Consider the following 22,629-nt stretch of genomic DNA (forward strand, 5'->3'; position numbering starts at 1 on the left):
AATTACAAATATCTATCTAAAAGTTTATAAAATATTTAATTATGTTAATAATTTTTAAAAATAGCTCCAATCTTATCTGAAAATAGAATATAACCAAGTAGAATACTGAAAAAAAACTTATGTGTGAATATAGTCATTCAAATATGCACAACCATTCTAATCTGGATGGTCAAGAAACATGTTTGAAAGAATTTTCTGCAACAGAGAATAATTTGAAAAACTTCTTAAGAAAGAGAATGACCAATCCAGGTAGACAAGACTTGAGTTTATTTGTATTATTCATATCTTCCTTTTGAATGGACATTTACAATGTTGATTTAAAAAATAAAGAACTTCTGAATAACAAATGTTTACGTTTTACTTTCAATGTTACAGATATGTTCTTTGTAATAAATTATCAGTTGAAATATGCTCCAGTGGATTCTGAATTTAACATTTCAAATAAAAATAGTAAAACATTTATTTTCAAGGCTTACATATATTACTTAAAATAGATACAGAGTTCAAGTTGTAAATTTTAACTTTGTTGCTATTTCAAGCTACCTGTAAGAAAATACCTTACAGGAAAATTTTTTATTGCTTTTAATAAGTATGCCTTTTAAAACAAACATTGTTTATAACAGTCTACCTTTATGTTACTTAGCAATTAGGTAGGGCGAATCATATATGGTTTTATCCTGAAAAATAAAGAAATAATATGTTTGGCAGGTGCAGGTAAAATAATATTTGAGACTATTATAAAATGTAACTTAGACTCAAATGCATTAAATTGATCGATTAAAAATACAACATTGCACAAATTCATAAATAATTATGTAGTTTCCATTTTTTAATATTAACTTGCATGATTGAAGCACACTGAAAAATCTAGATAAGGGAATAAGAACATTGTACAACCGTTGCTTGATATAAATTTGTTAAAATAGCTTCTCATACATATTTCCTGTCCAAAATATAAACTTGCTTATTTTCCATATATACAAGTATCCTGTGAAATCCTGGACTCTGAATAGAAAAGACTGAGGTACAGGATTTTTTTTTTTAAAGCATCAAAATGCATGATAATTCTGGTTGAGATGCAGTAAAGTTATTGTCAAGAAGAGTTGATTGAAGTGTGCTTGTGCTTCCAAAATTCTTCCAGGTTTTTGCCCTCAAAGAAATTTGTTGACGACATCAAATAATTGAACTCAACATTAATATATACAAAGGCATTTTTTATTAATCAAAAAAGGGGATTAGAATAATCAGATACTATAAACTTTATTTTCATAGTACATATATTTATTGCCATCATAATTCTGCAATTGTCATCAAATTAGTCAAATGAAGTTCAGAGACACGTGCAAGTTTTGGGAATGAACAAATAGATAACAGTCTAGAACTGTACATGAAATAATTACAATTTATTAAACACACTATTTTAGCACATCCTTGAGGGATGGAATGAGCACCATTTTTTTGTGAACATATATATTTTTTATATTTTTCTTTTTCCTCTACAGCACCAAAGAAATCCAAATAGAAATAAGGAGGAATGAAAATTGGGAATCAAGAAAAGGCCTATTTCCATCTCAGCCACACTATCTTTGTTTTTTGAATTTTAAAAGCTTTTCTCATGCTATTGTGCCCCTTCCAGGGCATCAACATTTCTTAATTGGTATTTAAATATGTATCAACTTGTTTTCTATACCATCCTTATTCAAAACTTGCATGTGGCATAAAATGCGTTGGTGACACCAAGGTATATTTTCTGTTGATTTCATATGTTCTTTTTCCCCGTCTTAGCCAAGAAAACAAGCAGGACCAACTTCAAATCCAAACTTCTGATTCTGATCACCAAAGTCATTGATCATTATATCAACGATAGGTACTTGATCAATTTTCGGTGTATTGATTTCGATCACAGTCTTTGCATAGCTTTTTCTGGACTATAAAGTTAAGAAGAAATAAAAAGGTATATAATAATGTTATATTTTCTGTACAAATTATGTATAGCATGTAATTATATATGGAAATTATATACAATCTATAGGTTCTCCCTTTCCTTCCTTCCTTTCTCCCTTCCTTCCTTCCTTCCTTTCTTTCTTCCTTCCTCCCTCCCTTTCTCTCTCTTTCTCTCTCTTTCCCTCCCTCCCTTTCTTTCTTTCTTTCTTTCTTTCTTTCTTTCTTTCTCTTTCTTTCTTTCTTTCTTTTCAAAGCACTGCTCAATTCTTCCTTATGGTAGTATGGAGAACTGAACATGGGACTTAGAAATTTCCTGGCATGAGTCTCTTTACATAATCACTATGCTACTCCCTCACTCTGAAATTTCTGAATGCAAATAAAGTAAAATAAAAGAGAGTAGTAAGGGCCAGGCATTGGCACACCTCATTGAACGCGAATGTTACAATGCACAAGAATAATGTTCAAGCCCCCAGCTTCCACCTGGTTCAAGCCCCCAGTCCCTACCTACAAGGAAAAAGCTTTGTGAGTGGTAAAACAGTGTTGCAGGTGTCTCTCTGTCTCTCCCCTTTTCTATCACCCCCTTCCCTCTTGATTTCTGGCTGTCTCTATCCAATAAATAAATAAAGATGATAAAAATGAAAGACAAAGAAAGCATAAAATGAAAAGAAATTCAAAGAAAAAGTATTATTAGAATAAAAGCATAGTAAGAGCCAAAATAAACTTCACTGGACAAGTTCACATACTTTGCCATATATGAAGCCCAGGTTTGAGCCCATCATGATGCCACATGTGGGTTGGGAAGCTATGGAGTGATGCTCTAGTATTGTATTTCTTTCCCCTCTCTTTTTCTTTCTCTGTCTCTGTATCTGTATAGACAGGCCCTAGAGTATTGAAATGTAGGCACTAGAGTACTGAAACTGTGCAAGTACAGGGTCCCAAACTGTGTAAGTACCAGGGCCCAGCTACACAGACACATACACACACACACACACACACACACACACACACACAATAAAATTTTCATTTATGTGATACTAATTCTTGTTACTTCAGTTGTTATATATGTGTAGTTTTCAACTTTAAATGTTACAACAATTATAGTTTATATTTATCTGTAATTACCCAATTATAACATTCAGATGTATGCACAATTGATTACTAAGCACAGTGAAAGATGAAATTTGATGGCATACCCCCTTAACAATGCATCCTATCGCTATAATTATAATCAGAGTATATATGACCCATGACTTTGTTCACACAAAAATATGTAGTATAGGAATTATAAAATATCCACAGTTATATATTAATTTTGTCTATGATCATAAATATATAGCTATTAGAAAAGTAATTCCAGATCTCTTCTAATATCTTTTTGAGATTTTTTATTTATAATATATTTATTTATTTTTGAATAGAGACAAAGAGAAATTGAGAGTCGTGAGGAGACAGAGGGAGAGACACCTGCCACACTGCTTCACTAACTCATGAAGTTTTCCTGCTGCAGGTGGGTATGTGAGCTTGAACCTGGGTCACTGCAATGTATGCACAGCAACGTGTGAATTTAATCAAGTGCGCCACCACCTGGCCACTCTCTTCTAATATCTTTATTCTACTTTTATCTATGAATTTTGCTGAAGGCTTGAACCTGATCATTTCTAATTTTGACCTCTACTTAGTCATCAGCACTCAGCCAAAACAATGAGCTTTATAGGATGCTTTATGAATCATTTTATTATATGGAATTCCGATATATGTGAAAAAGGTAGTTTCATAAGATTAATACAGGAAAAAAAAAAAGGTTTCCTAAACTGAAATAACATATACTCAGTCAACAAGCCTCTTACCAGAAAAATAAAACAAAACAAATAAAAACAACTACAAGAGGTAAAAAAATAAACCAGGTGTGAACTGCGATTCTCTTATCTGTCATTTTACAAACGTGGGTTGTGGAGATGAATAAAAAACTATTTTTAATTTTATTTTCATTTCATAATAACTAGCTATAATACTATTCAAATGTCCAAAGAAAGTAACACATGATTAAATACTAAATTCTAAGTTAAGGTTTTAAAATATTTTTATATGCATGTTTCAAGGTTCTCTTTAAGTGAATACTAGTGATTTCTAATATAATCTTTTAAATATGTCATTATAGAGTGCCAAACATTAGTAAATAGTGATAGCCATTTTATGACAGAGATCTGACTGAAGGCCAAAGTGAGAATGATACATACTGCTTCTCTTCTATGAAAGAAGGCCACCAAAAATTATACTTACTGCACAGCCATCATACAGTGCTTTGATATAAGGGTTGTTGTCATAGGATATCTCTTCATCATTTGATCCCAGGAACCGAAGTGCTTTGTCATAACTTCCTGAGGACACATCATACCAGGCTGCTGACTGATGACAGTGGTAGGTGAAATTCTGCCGAGCAGTGGCAGTCAGCAATTTCAGGAATGTCATTTGCACCATGTTAATGGAATTGCCTTCAACATCCAAGTATGAAAGCTGAGGATAAAAATAATTAAGATATTAAAAAGAGTTTCTTCTTTTATGTTATGAAATAATGAAGTCAACAAAATAGACAGTCTTGAAGACAACAAAAGTCTTAAAAAGGATAAAATTATTGTTAATAGTGTAATGTGATCTGAATCCTGCAGATGACATCCATAATATATTTTAATTTATTGAATAAAAGGGTATATTGAGTGTGAGAACACCCAGAAACAGGGTTTTATGAAACAGGAATGGTATTCCCATCTTGATACTGGTGATGCAATGAGGTATGAGCACATCAGCTACAAATGAAGAGATGTGCTTAAAAATTAGAGGATCAGAATTATTAATTCTGTTAATATATGAACTGCTTCTTTTTGTGTCACTTCTTATTTTTATCCATCAGATTTCTAATAAAGAAAAATTAAAAATTAGAAAAATATACCCAAAATAGGCATAGTGTAGAGGATTTTTTGCAATTTATTAAAATATTTTTATACAATTGATAAAGTGTTTATTGGATATAATTGAACCATCTGAGATTAATTGAAACATGCAAACATAGATTTTTTTTTTAAGTTAGAAAATTCACCTGTACTGTATATCAACTCATTGTAAGACACTGTCAAAGCCGTTATCTGTAACTTTTTCATCTTATTGTTGATTTTGCTTACCTCTTACTTATCAATAACTGATATAAAGAGGATTTTTGTGAGACTGGAAAAAAAATGGCTACTACAGATATACCTTTCAAGGGAAACTAAACAAAATAGTTATACACACATACCTCTATATGTGTGTATACACTTTTAACTAATACAAAGATAAATTTGCAAAGATATTTATTTCTTCATTTTTATTTTTTTAAATAGGAATGTATATTAATACCATTCCTGCCACCAAAGGTCTGTTTCCCTACCTCCACTCCCCTATAGTGAAGCTGAAAATCCACTCTCACCCTCCACCGATGCTTTGGGACAATTAACTATAAACTCAGTCAAATTATATTTAATATTTAAAATATCATATTTAATATGCAGCTTGATGACTGAATTATGTTGTTTATAACTTTACTAAAAGTTATTAATAATGTTATGTTTGTACAGGTATAATAGCTATATATAAAACCATCCATGAAAAAGAATAGAATTTTAATGGAATATTAATAATAACTAAGTAAACAAATAGGAAAATGTTGGAATATATGCTAATACAAATTTAACATATATAATTTAAGCACAAATTTAGTTTGATGGCTAATCCTAAAATGCTCTAGAAAAGTACAGAATAAGCTAGAAATATCTATTCAATTTGTGATATACCATGAAATAAATATACAGGCTAGTCAGTTCACTTTATTTTCAAATGTTAATAATCAGAATAATATTTTACATTCCCAAATTCTCATTGAAATGTATAAAGGGTAACTTGTTTTAATAAAAAAGAAGATAAAATAATTGGAGCTAAAGATACTAGATAGAACTATATTCTCTATATTTATATTTACAATAACCCACTCTCAATATGCCTGTTTTGGGTACTTAATGAAATACATACTATACTTGGTCAAATTACTTTAATAAAAATATATTTCAAATTTATTTTGAAACAAAAATATTAGTCTCAAGAATACAATAACCCAAAAGTTAGAGATGGAACAAATCAGAGAATAGATGAAAAGCTGTTTAGTATATTAAACTGTTCACAGTCACTGTCTAGAGACATATAATTTGAGCTTTAGAGGCTCAAAATTAAAAAAAAGAAATCATGATAATGCAATAACATACCAGTTTTCCTCTCTTAAACTCACTAAACCAGCTTCTTGGTTTCTCCTTTGGCCATGAAGAAATTCTTACCTGTTACATCAGACACAAAAAAATCAGAAAGTAGGCAATTTTATGTTATTTTTTAATATTTTATTTATTTATTGGAAAGAGAAAGTGAGAAGTTGGGAAGGAAGGAGGAAATGGAGAGGGAAAGAGAAAAAGAGACACCCGAAGCACTGCTTCCCCACTTACATAGTTTTCTCCCTGCAGGTATGGACAGGGGCTGAAACCTTGGTCCTTTGTGCATGGAAACTTGCACTTCAAAGGGTGCACATTACCCAGCTCCTGAAGAGTACTGTTTATGTTCAACAATTTTTGTCAAATTAATAAGCTAAAAAACTAGACCTGGGAAATTCATGGAATTCTCACGAATTGGGTGTCAACTAAATACTTTTCCTCCTGCTTTCTTGACTGACTCAAAAAGAAGAATGAGGTGCTTAAGGGGTGACTAAAAAGGAGAAATAACCTGGTTAAGATATCCTATGAGACACAGAAGACACTGGTGGAATTCATAGGTACTCTCCCACAAAGGAAAGTCTTGGGCACCTGCTGAGTTTCTAGTCAGTATTTAACCGGCAAGATAGTATAGAGTCACTGGCAGGAAGAAAGTTTAACTGTTCTTTTCTGTAAGGCATATTCAGAATCTCTCAGAGATCCGTATTTATTGTTTTTCTTTTAAAATCAATAGAATGTAAGGGTATATGTGACTTTTTCAAAGGGCATTTGAATCATCAGTGGAAGGAGGGGTATTTCTAATTTTTCCACTTTTCGTAGGAGACAAGGAGAGTTTTATCATGTCTTGCTGGATGCTGTTAATGGTTGGGACACAGATATTGCTTTGTTTCCTATACTTACTGCTCATTTACAAACTTAAAAGTGATGAGCCACATGCAGAAAGCTGACATTTTTATCTCTGTCTCTTCGTATACACAAATGATATACTAAGAAAAATAGAATTTACTAAAAGAGAATAAAGATAAAAGTTCCCATCTATCAAATATATGAAGAATAATTATGTCAGTGAAGACTATCTTCTTATATAAATACTTGTCAATAAGTTTTAAGGATGCAACTCTTATGTTTCTATATTACTGAGTAAACACACAAAAACATGTTTGAAGAAACCAAACATTTAAAAATATGCCAAGTTAAAAATGAAAAATGCTATTATATGAAAAAATATTATTTATTTTGAGCATATTACAGCTGTGAGTTCTATCACATGCAAACTGGAAGAACACTCTTCATGCACTAAAATTTATGAATCATCTGTGAAGTGTTAAAGGAAGCCAGCGAATTTAAAGAGCAAACAGGTGCATAAGGATCTGAGCGGGGGTGGGGGAAAAGTTATTTGTTAACTCTATGCATTACTTTGGTGACTTATTCATGCTTATGCAAATGAGGTGCTCTAATTACCCTGTAAGAAAAGCAGATAAATGAAAATATGACAGTATAATTTTCCTGTTTAGTTCAATATTGCAAAAACATAAGAAGAACTGTCAACAGTTACTATCAGAACAGATTGGTACTTACTCCCTCAGATTTTTTGTCTGGATAAATGCATGTCTCACCACCAGAAGTGAAATTACAGTAAACTTTGAAGGAATCTCCTGAGCAACCTTGGTTAGGATCAATCCAATATTCGCCTATAAGTTAGAAAAAGAATTTTCAACTGTAAATTCAAGGACAAAAGTTGAATGGACATACGTAATTTTGTTGGAGATCTAAGACAAATGAATATCCATAAATCTTTCCTGATATGAATCACTTTAAGCTTTGGTCACATGGGGTATAAGTTTGAATAGTGAGATAAAAGGTTTTAGTTTTAATGCACCTCTACATATATCAACATTTTAATTTATTTACATGTAGTAAATTGCATATATTTAGTATAAGATATACTCAACCCTAAATTTCATATGCTTTGTTTACTAAGTGAGTCAACTGAATTGAATAATTAACATATTTTTGTCTATGTTTACTCACATGTAATGGAGCTTATGATTCAGTCTCATGGATCAGACTTTTGCATTGCTTTATAGCAAAAGATATTTAGTTAATGTATGTCCCCCTTGAAGAGGCTCCTGATGTTTGTTTTTATACATTTAAGTGCCATTTGATTAATAAATATTACAGAACAAATTTTATCATGTGAACCACCATGATAAAATTTAGTTTGGTGTCAAGTGAGTATAGATCATTAGCAGTGAGGGTAAAATAAATTATTCTTTAAATAATTGACAATTATAGGGCTGGGTAGTGGGTCACCTGGCTCAATGCACATGTTACTGTATGCAAGAACCCAGTTTCAAGCCCCAGATCTCCATCTATATGGGGGGAATCTTTCTGAGTAGTGAAGCAGTGCTGCAGATTTCTCTCTTTCTCTCTCCCTATTTTCTCCCTCCCCCTCTCAATTTCTCTCTGTCCAGTCAAATAAAAGAAAGAAAATAAATAAATGAAAGGAGAAAATGTCTGTTGGGAGTGGTGGATGGCTGCAAAATCACAGAGCCCTAGTAATAACCCTGGTGATCATAGAATACTAAGGATTATAATTGTCAGTTATTTAAATAACCCTGGTTGCAATATATATATATACAAAAGAATAAATCAGCCCCTTGTTAATTTAGTAATTGTATAATCTCAGTTAACTAGGTGAAGGCACTTGAAATAGTTTCATCAGAATAGATAGGTAAAGACTTTTTAATAGTAGACAAAGTAAATGATCTCAATCATTATTACTAATAACTGTTCATAGCTGTTAATGAAAGAAATTTTGCTCCAAGATATCTCAAATATTTTGTTCACCAAATTGCTAAAATGATAGCTTAAATATAATTCTGCTGTTAATCTTGTCACTTTTTGTCCATATTAATAAATATTATGTAAGACTGCAGTATATAAGTGATTATATAATAATGTGAACATATGCATACTCATTCTATGATAATTAATATAAAGCAAAATGCAATTGTTTTTACATGTAATAACATCAAAGTTATTTTATAATAATTTAATAAAACCTTAAAAGTTAACAGTCAAGGATTTTCCAAAGCAGATTTTGAATTAGTTTATCTCCTTTAATTTTAGTTTTATTTAAAGATTATATTAGACATTTAAGTAAAATGAATGAGCTGACAATGCACCTTAGTAACTTAGATGCTCAGTACATTTGCTTTTCATGTGTTATTAACATACCATCTGGGAAGTCGGGATGGCTGAGCTGCAGATCCTTACAAGTTCGAGCTGGGTTGGTCTGAGTACCCATAGGAAACTTCATATGTTCAATGTCTTGCTTCAAGGAATTGAGAGAACCAAATATTTCTTCCATTCCATCTGAGTAATCAAGAATGTTATCACCTGCATCTGCTTGCATGTTTTCAGTATGTCTTCTTGTTTTTTTTGGTGACAAGATTGGTAATGGCTGAATGACTTCTCCAGGAGGACCCTGTAAAAGACATGATAGACATGTCACTGTTTCTGAATGTAAAATACCCCACAGATATTACTTACTAGTGTTATTTTGATTATACACAAAAATTTCAACTTGCTTATCTATTTTCAAGGTTTTCTCTATGATCCTTTTTACAATGTTTATTGTAATTGTTTGCATAGATTACTTGGGGTTTCACCACTTCAGGTGAATGTTTTCATATAGAGAGATGAGATAGAGCTAGAAAGAGGAGCACTGAAAGGGGGATTCAACATAGATTATTAACATTTTTAAAAATATTTTTAACTTTATTTATTTTAGAGGACAGGCAGAACTTGAGAGAGAATGGGAGTGCAGAAGGAGAGACTCAGAGAGACTTCAGTACTGCCTCACCACTCATGAAGCTTTCCTCTTGCAGTGGGGACAAAGGGCTTGAACCCAGATCCTTATGCATGGCAACACATGTACTTAACCAGGTATGCCACCACCTGGAACCTGGAGTATTAATTTTAAAGATATAGCTATTTACTAATGAGGAGGGGGAGGGAGAATCAGAGCTCTTTCTGGTACATGTGATGCTGGAGATCAAACTTGGGATTTCATGCTTCAAAATCCAACATTTTATCCACTATGTTTCCTCCTGGGCTAGACATAGACCTTTTTAAAATAACTTTCTTGGAGTTGGGCAGTAGCGCAGTGGGTTAAGCACATGTGGCGTGAAGAGCAAGGACCGACGTTAAGGATCCAGGTTTGAGTCCCTGGCTCCCCACCTGCAGGAGGTTGCTATCTTTCTCTCCCCCTCTGTCTTTCCCTCCTCTCTCCATTTATCTCTGTCCTAGCCAACAACAACAACAATAACTACAACAATAAAACAACAAGGGCAACAAAAGGGAATAAATAAATATTTAAATAAAATAAGTAACTTTCTTGGAAGTTGGGTGGTGGCGCAGCAGGTTAAGCACACGTGATGCAAACCGTAAGGACCGGTTAGGATGCCGGTTCGAGCCCCAGCTCCCCACCTGCAGGGGAGTCTCTTCACAGGTGGTGAAGCAGGTCTGCAGGCATCTGTTTCTCTTCCTCTCTATCTTCCCCTTCTCTCAATTTCTCTCTGTCTCTATCCAATAACAAATAAACAAATAAACAAGAAATTTTCAAAAAAGTAACTTTCTTTTACAAAAAAATATAGCTGAGATTTGGGGGGTGGGGAGTCAGCATAAAGGTTATGCAAAATGACTTTCACATCTGAAGCTCTGAAGTCTCAGATTCAATCACTAGCACCACAATAAAGGAGAGCTGAGCAGTGCTCTGATTTCTCTCTCTCTCTTTCTCTCATTCTCTCCATATATATGCACACACACACACACACACATATATATATATACATATATAATTAAAATAAAGACAATATTAAAAAAAGAATATGCCTGAGATTTTGATGCAGACATATGAATCAGATAACTTCTGACCCTTTTTAAAATACAAGTAATGTAACACAAATTCATGTGAACGTATATATTTATTAGTCCTCATTTACTGTATATGCCTTGTCACAACTAAATTTTCAAATATGAAAATTAGAGTATCATTTTTGGATGGGGGTAGAGACAGACCTTTGTTGGTAGGAATGGTGAATACACATACCTATTAATTTATTATCTTAAAATTCAGTTTAATCAATATTATTAAAAAAGAGTATCACTTTGTGTTCTTGCATTAGCTAATGACCTATTAGTTTGATATTAATAGTATGAAACATTAAGTTTCTGAAAATCCACATGGATTTTTATTTTTCAAATATGTATAACATAAATTTCAATATTTTCTAGTCATGACAAATTTAAATGCAAGCCAGACTTGAATTTATATATTTGAAAAGTAGAATTATAACAAAATAGACAATCAGAATTGAGTTGTAACCTAAAAAAATTTATATGTAGAAGTCTTACAGTCTAGTGTCTCATTATATGAATTTACTTGGCAGTAAGGCTGCAGTAAATATAATTCATTGTGTATTAATCAATATGAGAGCACTTGGGTATTAATCCAATATAACATTTGTTCCTATAAAAAGGAGACTCTGGAGAACAGAGACATTGCATAATTAGAAGAACATTAAAGTAATACTTGGTAAAGAATATCATCTTTCGGCAAATTGTGCTTTGATCAACTGTGTTCTGAAACACAGCTATATCTCCTCACAAGACAAAATTCTTCATTTCTCAGAAGGAAGCATTGCTACCATTAGCTTGATCTAGGGGTTATGATCTCTGTAGTTGTTAGACAATATGTTTCTGTTATTCAACTCACCATTTTTCATGATATATACAACAAGGTAATACACATATAGTTGAAAACAGTTTACCTCAAGAAGTGATAGAAAAAATGTTCACATAGATTTATTTAATAGATGTGTGAAGCTTGGAAAATTATATGCAGTAAGAAAAATATGAATATTCAAATTTTTGTCTCCATTCATGATGCATGTTATAAATGCATCTCTATGGTATAGAACTAGTTGGGTTTTTAAAAATATTTTTGTTGCCCTTGGTGTTTTATTGTTGTAGTTATTATTGTTGTTGTTGTTGATGTCATTGTTGTTGGATAGGACAGAGAGAAATGGAGAGGGTAGGGGAAGACAGAGAGAGGGAGAGAAAGACAGACACCTGCAGACCTGCTTCACTGCCTGTGAAGCAACTCCCCTGCAGGTGGAGAGCCGGGGGCTTGAACCGGGATCTTTATGCCGGTCCTTGTGCTCTGCGCCACATGCGCTTAACCAGAACTAGTTGTTTTTATGAAGATGTGACATATCTATACCTATCTATATGTATGTATATGATTTTTCTTGAATAAATAAAGATGGTCATAATATGAAGTTTAGGTATATCTATAATCAAAGGGAAAAACAAAATATGTTTTTGTATGTAGATCTGATGTGTTTGTTATATCTCCAGCACTTTGGAGACTATGTGACTTTCTCATCCTTATACATTGAGAAAAATCACTGACTGTTTTAGGATAGTGACTGTTAGAAAATCACTCTTATAACTATGCACTTACTGGAGGCCCAGGAGGTCCTGGAAGACCACTATCACCCTTTTGACCAGCAGGTCCCTATAAGAAAGGAAAAGGATAACATCAATAGTGAACCACATATTTAGATAGACATATGGGCCAATTAAATGCCAAAAGAACAAGTACTTACAGAAGAGCCTTTGTTACCCTTTGGACCTTGAGGGCCCTGGAAAATACAAACATACAGATAAAGATCTGGAAGATTTTGTAGATATTTATTATCTCTACTGTATAAAGTTCTTTCTTCTAGTACTTACTGGTAAGCCTGGAGGACCAGGTGGACCTATAGGGCCAGCAGGACCTGGAATTCCCTATGGAGAGAATCATCCAAAATAAATATTTTCCACAGTTATTCCCATTTTCATGTCTGGCATTAGAGTACACATTGGAAATGCATAGAAAAAAATTACTGAAAATAAAAAAATGTTTAATAATAAGCAACATTTTCCATTGTAAACCTATCAACACATTTTAAAATTTTATTTATTTTCCCATTTGTTGCCCTTGTTGTTTTTCATTGTTGTTGCAGTATTATTGTTGTTGTTGTTGGTGTCCTCATTATTCGCTAGGACAGAGAGAAATGGTGAGAGGAGGGGAAGGCAGAGAAGGGGAGAGAAAGATAGACACCTGCAGACCTGCTTCACCACCTGTGAAGCGACTCCCCTGCAGGTGGGGAGCTGGGTATCAACACATTTTTTTTTACAAGATAATATGAATTGTTTCTTTTCCTTGCTGGACTCTCTAAAATCTTTTTGATATATTCAAGGAATGTTCAGAGTAATGACTGTATGTATTAGGGAATAGTATTTAGATATTTACTACTGAACTACAACTTTTTAAAATATTAACAATTTTATTTACTTTAAGGCTGAATAAATTTATTTTTGAAAACACCACTAAGAAGATTGCAGCATAGATGTGAATTATTTCCTTACTCTAGTATAGAGGAGTGTGTGGAGGGAAGACGTGTGTATGCAGTGTGTATGCATCTTTGCAGGAGTAAGACAAATCATTTATGTCTTACTCACCCCATCTCCCTTAGCTCCTGGAGATCCTTGAGTTCCAGGGAGTCCTCTGTCACCCTTTTCACCTTGCTCTCCTGGAGGACCAATCAAGCCAATTAAACCAGGATGTCCCTTTGGAAGGTAGAGGAAAGAAACGATAACAATATGTAAATTATAACCATACTATTAATTTATATTCACAAGACAATCATACATTAAATTCATGACATATAAAGCTGGATAGAACTGAACGAACTGTGTAAAAATACATTACCTTTCTAAAGGAAATACAGGATTAGACCCTTCAACTAACAGGATAATGTGCTACTATAGCTAGTGAGACCTTTATTAAGGTTTGGGAGTTCATGGGAACAAAATGCTATTGAAAAATATTATCTTTGGTGATTTTGTATTTACAAGGAATTTTCTCAACTATAAGACCTCAATGACCACAGGTAACACTGGTGAAATAACACTTGACAATTCATTACGTTAATAAATACCTTATTATATAGATATGAAAAGTTTTCAATTTGTCAGAGACTTTACAGTCTTTCAGAGATATCTGAAAACTTAAAATAATCCAAAAACATGAATGCCATTTTACAAAGGACTTATTTTCTTTAATTATTTTATGTCACTTAGCATATTCCTTGGCAAATCAATATGAAATATATCTTATTTCAAATACTGCTACTTAAAAGATATTCAAGTTTAATTCTGATTTTCATGATTGAAAACATCAAAATGAGCCTTTTGTTTTATATCTGTTTATTTTCTGAATAGTGAATTTGGTATAACCATATGCTTTCTCCTTATGTTTCCTACAAGGGAACATAGAGAAAATAAAACACTAAACTTGGGTATATTTCTTACTATTAATTTGTACATTTTCTCGACTCTAAATTCATCTGGGAAGTTAATGGACTGAACATTTTTCTATTGTGAAAATAACAAAACTACTCTTTGAAAGTTCCTTGTAGGTGATTTGAAACAGCAAAATATCGTTTCTATTAAATGTCAAAATTGTAATAATACATCCTTTGATTCTCACCTTTTCACCTTTGGAGCCAGGGTCACCTTTGAGGCCAGGTAAACCAGGAGGCCCCTAAATAATAAATCATGAAAACAATGATATCAGATACTATACAAAAAACTGTACTAAAAGTTAAAGGTTACAGGGTAAGTTTGATCTAGATTATAAAATGGAGTTTAAAATACTGGCTGGTGTTAATTTACCTTTTAAGATTCTGAATAAAGTTGTTTCAAAATTAATGATGGGATATCAGAGAAATCATAGCATCAATCAATACCATGTGTGTAGATAATTTCCCCCCAATTATTCCTTGTATTAGCAAAAGTTATAAAAGAAAAAAAAATTAGCTATTTACCAAAGAGTGCATTTTAATTAGTGCTTTGTGATCTTACTGCCGCTTTCGAATATATAGTGAATACTGAATTAACTGTTGTCTTCTGCCGAAAATTCTGAAATATAGATTCTATAATGTCATCACTAATGTATTTCATTTGTATTGATTGTCAATGATTTCTGTATATGGATGACTGCGTTTGAGAAACTAGTTAGGTTTTTAAAGGATTTGTATAAAGTTACACTGTAGGATTGGAAGTCTCTAAAAATTGTAGTATCTCGAAAGGACAAAGACACAGTTTTAGTATATTTCTTAAATTCTTGCTATAGAAATAGGAACAATACACCATTATATTTAAGTTGTGATCTTGGAATAAATAACACCAATAAATGGAATTAAGAAAAAAAAACATAGTTTAATAGTTAGCCACAATATCAAAATGTGATCTCAAAGTACGTCACTGAGAAATGCAGAGTAGCATCACTTATAAACTCAGTAGCAAATAAGTTCATATATTTTAGCAAAATCAACTTAATTAGTAATTCTGAAATTAGAAACAATAATCTGTTTCATAGATTTGTTTGTTTTGTTTTTGTCACTATGGCTTCTCTGGAACTCCTCAGTAAATGATTCTACCACTCCTTTGTGGACTTTCTTTTATTTTTAATTTTTCTTCAGAGACAAAAGAAGCTGAAATATATATATATATATATATATATATATATATATATATATAGAGAGAGAGAGAGAGAGAGAGAGAGAGAGAGAGAGAGAGAGAGAGAGAAATATGTGGAACGAGAAGGAGGAAAATACCACAACCCTGTTTCACTGCTCATGAAGTTTCCCCTTTGCTTGGTGCTCCCATGTGGTGGCCAGGGGTTTGAACCTGAGTCCTTACTCACGTTAATGTGTCTGCCCTTCAGAGTGGGTGATTTACCAAATATTTCATAGTTTTGATATATATTAAGGTTTTGGAAAAATGGTTCTTTGGAGCCAGGTTTGGTTAACATAGCAATGTTAAACATAACAGAATAAAGGATCTCCTTTTTGTTAATATTAAAATATTAATTGTTTATTTAGTCTTACAACTTTGATACTTTTTTTGTAGAATATTTATATTCTCTCTATATCTAATTAGAAATGCTGGCGAATAAATTAGGAAAATACTATTGCTCAACCTCACATTTTTTTTAAGGAAATAACAAATGAATAATGTAAGCCATCAAATAATTCTATAAGGTCCCATCTTCATCATATTACATGCTAAAAAGTAAATTGAACTTTGTTGAACTTAAGGTATGATGATATATCCTTGAAATATAATGCAAAAATTGTTTCAGTGCATAATTTTCTAAAAATATGAGGTTCATGTAGTTAAAAAAGAAAAAACACAAAATGACATTAAAAAACATAAAAATTTGATGGAGTCCCCATTTAAAAAGTATCTCAAAAGCAAAGAAGCCAACCCCCCCAAGCAACAGGAGATATTTACATGCCATACATCAAACAGAGGCTAATAACTGAAATATATACAGAGCTCACCAAAATAAGCTATTCTAATTGCACAGACTTAACAAGAAATATGCAACATATCATTTGTATGTTTAATGCATTTTAACTCTTTTGTATAAATATTATTCATAAATGAGTAAGAGGGAATGAACACTAATTCTTTTAAACTTTAAAGAAAATAAATACTGTCTCATGCCTGAACTCTAGTAGAAAAGATAGCATAGAGAAAGCAGACAACACTTTAAAAGATTAAAATGTTTTATTCTATTCCATAGAATTTTCATTCTAAAATTTAATATAAAATAGTTAAATTGCCATATGCATGTATGTATGTGTATATATGTAATAGATTCTCTTTTAGAGTTCAATAATGTAATTGTGTAACTGTCATTCTGGAATGATGAACACAGTCTTATACTAACTGAACAGCTAAATTGTACTTCAAAGATTTTTAAAACAGGAATTCTATGGTATTTTTTTCTGACTAGTTAAATGTTACAGTAGGAAATTACAGACAGTGCCTCTAAGGTGAAAGGAGATGAAACAAGTGCAGAGCTCCAGCAAAAATTAAGCTGAAGTATGCATAGACTTGGATGTGGGTGAATATATATATTTACAATTATCATTAAAGAAAAGACATTATGTAGAAAATATTCAGATGTGTCACAAAAGGATTAAATTTAGATTCTAATGCAAAGTTTTATACACAATTTTTTATACTTCTGTTAATTTTACCTCCCACACTTTATACACACTTAAGCCTCTACTTTGCTTCTTTAATCATCTATAACAGATTTCTAGCTAGTCAAATATTCCAGACATGATATGTAAACAGTCCTACTCAGAGTATATCTAGCACCTTCTGTTCAATTCTATTGTAATAGTCATTTTGTAATCTAACTACTTCAAGTTAGTTTGTGTTTGCTGATCTCTTCCATATGTTTTAACAATGAAGTCAGTGATTTGCAAACAACTTTATTGGTGATGCATACACACTAGTGAGGTCAAATTTACTTTTCACTAGCCAGTATAAAATTGCTTACTTTTCAAAACATTAATCATTAATTCATTCATTTAATCATTTTTTGGTGTTACTAGTATCAATGATCTAAGAACATTACAATTATTTCTGTTAACATAGAACCCCAGGGAGTAGATGATATTAATATCTCTATTTAAACTTTACAACATTCTATGAAACAGATTCTATGAACATTCTTATTTTACAAATGAAAATACTCAAAAAATAAATAAGATGAAAATTGAGTAACTTTCTTTGAGCTGGTCTTTGCACTTTGCACTACCTGTGTTTAACCTGCTGCTCTATTGCCCGACTCCCATGAGTAACTTTCTTAAAAATTACTGACCCTTTAAGTTACTTGTGGTTAAAAAAATAAGGAAAAAAAAGTTACTTGTGGTAGTCATTGACCTGAAACTCAAGAGCTTGGCTAGATTGTTGATCACCTTAAGCATAGAAATATGATGTACTGCTTCTGACTCAGAGATTGCTTACTATTAATAAACCAAAATGTTCTTCAATGAGTGGAAAATTGTATTAAATTGCCATCAAAGGTATTCTGAAGATAATTATCCTACACACCATCACCCAAGAAGGACCAAGTAGAATTTTCATTTAATTTAGATGCCACAATGAAACTATATAAAATAACAATATATTCACATTATAGATACTTTCTAATAGGATAAGCAGTCTGAGAAAGGAATGGCACTTGAGGCATTAAATTCTGATGCTTCCCTTTTACTTTGCTAAAAGATTTTGCTTTGTTCATTCCTTCACCCTGTAAATGTACATTTAACCTAAAAGTCAAAAGTATAAACTTTTGTGAACTGGTATTATATGGCATAACTGATGGTTTTATTTTTAATATTATCTCAAGGAAATCTCTAGCATGATGTTTTTTTATTTCCTCTGGAGAAAGGTCAGGATACTTATTGGAAAATCTGAAATAAGCAGAAAAAGGTTTCTGGAAAATCTTAGGTTGATATTAAGCCAACTCTCTGCAATGAGTTTATTATCTATGGGGATCTTATTTCAGCCAGGCTACTATTAATATGCCAGTGGAATAAGAGAGATTTAATAATTTTCTTTTTTAAGTCATTTCAAGATTAATATCTTTTTTGAAAGATTTATGTCTAAATTCGTTTTATAATTATTTTGTTGATTTATTATTTATTGGATAAGAACAAAGAGAAATTGAGAAGCAAAGGGATAGAAGGGGAGAGAGAGAGAGAGAGAGAGAGAGAGAGAGAGAGAAAGACATCTGCAGTACTAAGGGCTTGCACATAGTAATGTGTATACTCGACTGGGTGCACCACTGCCCAGCTTCTGGAGTTTGTTAACAAAGTAACTTTTCAATTAAGCTTGAAACTAATCCCTGTGATGCATAAGATACTTGGAATGTTGCAGGAAAGTTTTGTTATTTTCTTTACTTAAAGGACTTGCCCAAGTTCTTCCTGAATGATTAGGATTATAAATCTCATTTTTGATGCCTTTCTAAGTATGTATGGATACATCATTCAGACAACTATCCTACTCATGATATGAGGAATTTTTGTAAAAATTAAATTACTATACAGAAGAATTTATCCATTTAAACCAATATGCATCTCACTTGCATAGTGCTGTGTTTACTGTTTTGATTAATCATTTTACACATAATTGGATTTGGACAATACAGTTCAAGTATCTCTACCATATATGAAACTTCTCAGGTAATAAGCAATGTTTTTTAACAGGCTATACTTACATTCTCACTCTCTCTCCCTCTCAATTTTCATCCTCTTTCTCTCTCTTTTTTTCTTCTTCTTTTTCTCTCTTCCCTTCTTTCTTTTTCTTTTTTTTGGGAGGTTAATGGATTACAGTGTAGTTGTTGATACATGGTTACAGTTCTTTATCTCTCTGTGATAGGAGTTTGCAAAACTCTCTCTCTCCCAATTTAGGTAATCCTTTTCTACTATCTTGCACTAGAACTCCAAAGTCCCCTACCCTCTCCATCTCTCCCTCCCTTCTTTCTGATGAGTCCTTTGCTTTGATATAGTACATCAAGCCCAGTGCAAGCTTCACTTTGTGTTTGTCCTTTCTCTTCCTGTTTTTGAAATTCTATTTATAAACAAGATCACTACTTTTGCCCAGATTTTGTAGTGAGAATATCCTTGGTTCCTATAATAAACCCCATCTGCAAGCAGTATGTTAGTTAACTAAATGCCTTACTATATATTTCATAAGCACATTGTTTACACATAGAATTTATCGTAGTGATAAAATTTTAGTGTTTCAACAATAATAATATCTTCATAAAGATGGAAATTAATAATTTATATTTTGGTCTGTGTGACTCATGAGAAGAGTAATTTATTTGGTGAAGGGTTCACTGTATGGCTATGCTAATATTACTTATTAAATCAAGAGCCAGGAAACTAAGTGTAATTGCTTGTATTTGAGGGAACTGTCCATATTTAGAAATAAAAACTGTCTCTCATTAATGACATTTTATTCAGAAGGGACAAATTCTTATCCAAAAGACATAAGAAAGAAAAGGCCTTTTTGGTCAAAGTGCATAGTCTTCATATAATCTATTAGTCAAGATCATTTTCTTCAGTTTTATCTAACATGTTTCCTTGATTGTCATACAAAATATAGGTCAATCAATAAGATAAAATTATAGGAATTCTACTTTATATACAATATAATTTCAGGACTTTTCTATTTCTAAACAAAAAAATGTTCTACTCACCATAGGACCAGGTGGCCCATCTTGGCCTGCAGCTCCAGGAAGACCTTGTTCTCCCTATGGGAAATGAACATGTCTTTATCATTATTAACAAAACATACATATTCTCTCTTTTAACTTTAGACATATAAAAGGAAGAAAGCATTACCTATACATTTCATCACAAGAACAACTACAAATATTACATACACTTTTATTTTATTATGTGTGCCTATATTAATAGCTATATGTATTTCATAAATATATGTATATATATGTGTGATTTGAAATCTTCGGATTTCATCTTAGGTTTCATTTTAGGATTTCATCTTAGGTTTAATCTTAGGTTTCATCTTCTTTCTCTCTAAGTTACAATTTCATCACAAACTTATCAAATATTTTAATTTAATATTTAATATGACCTTAATTATTACTCAATAATCACCAAATGGTCAGTGAATTCTCATAAAATACTGATTTATGAAACAATGTTGATATACATTCAGAACTTTTAAATTATAACACATTATTTTAAGATGCTATCTCTTAATATTGATGCTCACCACTGGACCAGGGATGCCCCGGAGACCTTCTGGACCAGGCTTTCCAGCTGGCCCCTGAGGACCAACTGGACCAGTTTTTCCAGCAGGACCTTCAGCACCTGCTTCACCCTGTTTGAAGACACAGTGTATGAAAATATTAAATTCTCTAGTTTTTAGGAAAGTACTGAAATAGAGGCTCCTTGACATACACAGGAGCTCTTAACTAATAAGACAGACAGAATATATTTTACCTTAGCACCCTTTTCACCTTGTCTTCCCTCTGGACCCGTAGCTCCAGGAGGACCCTATAAAAATAACATTTCATTTAAAATAGTTCCAAATATAAAAAGAATCTATCTACAACATTTTCAGTTTAATTTGTAACACTTCCCAATAGTTAAGATTTTTAAATTTATTTTATTTATTTATTTATTTATTTATTTATTTTACTGCTCAGCTCTGACTTATGACGATGTGAGGGATTGAACCTGGAAATTCGAAGCCTCAGACTCGATAATCTCTCTCTTTTTTATTTTATTTATTTATTTTCCCTTTGTTGCCCTTGTTTTTATTGTTGTTGTACTTATTATTGTTGTTATTGATGTCATCGTTGTTAGGACAGAGAGAAATGGAGAGAGGAGAGGAAGACAGAGAGGGGTAGAGAAAGATAAGCACCTGCAGACCTGCTCTTGCCCTTGCCCTTTGTGCCATGTGAGCTTAACTTGTTGTGCCACCGCCTGGCTTCCTGGGCTGTCTTTTTCATGAGAAGAGGAAAGGAGAGGAGGAAAGGAGAGGAGAAGAGAGGAAAGGAGGGGAGGGGAGGGGAGGGGAGGGGAGGGGAGGGGAGGGGAGGGAGTCCAATACCTAACCTGAGCTTTCTCTGTAGTGTTGTGGCACTTCCATGTGATGCAGAGACATAATTGTGGGTCAGGTGCTTGCACACTGTGAGTTATTTCTCCAGTACCACAAATTCACAATTAGATTAATGAGAAATAAGCGAAGCACCGATTAAGTAGAAAATATAATAAAATGTAAGTTAGCATGGAATTTTCAAAGAAATGCTTAAGCCATCCTTACTTAGCATCATTTAGGAATTAGTTGAATGCATCTGATCTGACTCTCACTTTTGTATTTTACCAGTGGCTTCTTTACTAATTAGAATATCTATATTCATGAACATTTTTATAAACCACTTAATGTTTGGCAGTCTATAAATACAGTGTTTTATTTTCTGGGAATATGTTTTTCACACATACAAGTGGTATAAAACCACATCACTTATTGAAACCTAAAAAGTGAAAGAAGAAAAAAACACCCTTATTTTCAAAGTGTCAAGCTAAAGCTTAAGAGAATATCTGTCCTATTGCCTGTCTTACTCTTGCACTGTTGTATTGATTGATAGGGGGAATAAATATGGTTGACATCCAATGCTGGGGTGGGATGCTGGAGGCACACGCAGCCCTTTAACACTTTTACTTTTTACCCCTCACCACCATAAAAACTCAAGTATAAATTAATTCACCCTCTAGTACAGGCAGATTTCCACCAACGTAATCAGCAAATTGATAACTGAGGTTGACTTAAATTAGGAATGAGGAAACACAAATAGATTTTTTTTTTAAAAAAAGTATGTATAGGGGGCCAGGCGATGGCACACCAGTTTAAATGCCCATAGTAGGAAGTGCACCATACAAAG

At 32.5% G+C, this 22,629-nt stretch overlaps 1 protein-coding gene across 2 annotated transcripts in view; it reads right to left on the reverse strand.

Annotated features, from left to right (window-relative positions):
* Positions 1-250: 250 nt before the first annotated feature.
* The window catches only part of COL11A1 (collagen type XI alpha 1 chain), a 188,587-nt gene continuing 166,208 nt past the window's right edge, over positions 251-22,629 (reverse strand). For both annotated transcript variants that reach the window (XM_007532663.2, XM_007532666.2), the window contains exons 55-67: positions 21,185-21,238; positions 20,955-21,062; positions 20,416-20,469; positions 14,833-14,886; positions 13,803-13,910; positions 13,032-13,085; positions 12,905-12,940; positions 12,760-12,813; positions 9,468-9,717; positions 7,806-7,918; positions 6,234-6,302; positions 4,225-4,458; positions 251-1,928 (exon numbers count right to left, since the gene is read on the reverse strand). In XM_007532663.2, coding sequence (XP_007532725.2) covers positions 1,782-1,928; positions 4,225-4,458; positions 6,234-6,302; positions 7,806-7,918; positions 9,468-9,717; positions 12,760-12,813; positions 12,905-12,940; positions 13,032-13,085; positions 13,803-13,910; positions 14,833-14,886; positions 20,416-20,469; positions 20,955-21,062; positions 21,185-21,238 — 1,335 coding nt within the window. In that variant the 3' untranslated portion in view covers positions 251-1,781. The remainder of the gene's footprint in view (positions 1,929-4,224; positions 4,459-6,233; positions 6,303-7,805; positions 7,919-9,467; positions 9,718-12,759; positions 12,814-12,904; positions 12,941-13,031; positions 13,086-13,802; positions 13,911-14,832; positions 14,887-20,415; positions 20,470-20,954; positions 21,063-21,184; positions 21,239-22,629) is intronic.

Source organism: Erinaceus europaeus, chromosome 11 (assembly GCF_950295315.1).
Source record: "Erinaceus europaeus chromosome 11, mEriEur2.1, whole genome shotgun sequence".
Lineage (NCBI taxonomy): Eukaryota > Metazoa > Chordata > Mammalia > Eulipotyphla > Erinaceidae > Erinaceus > Erinaceus europaeus.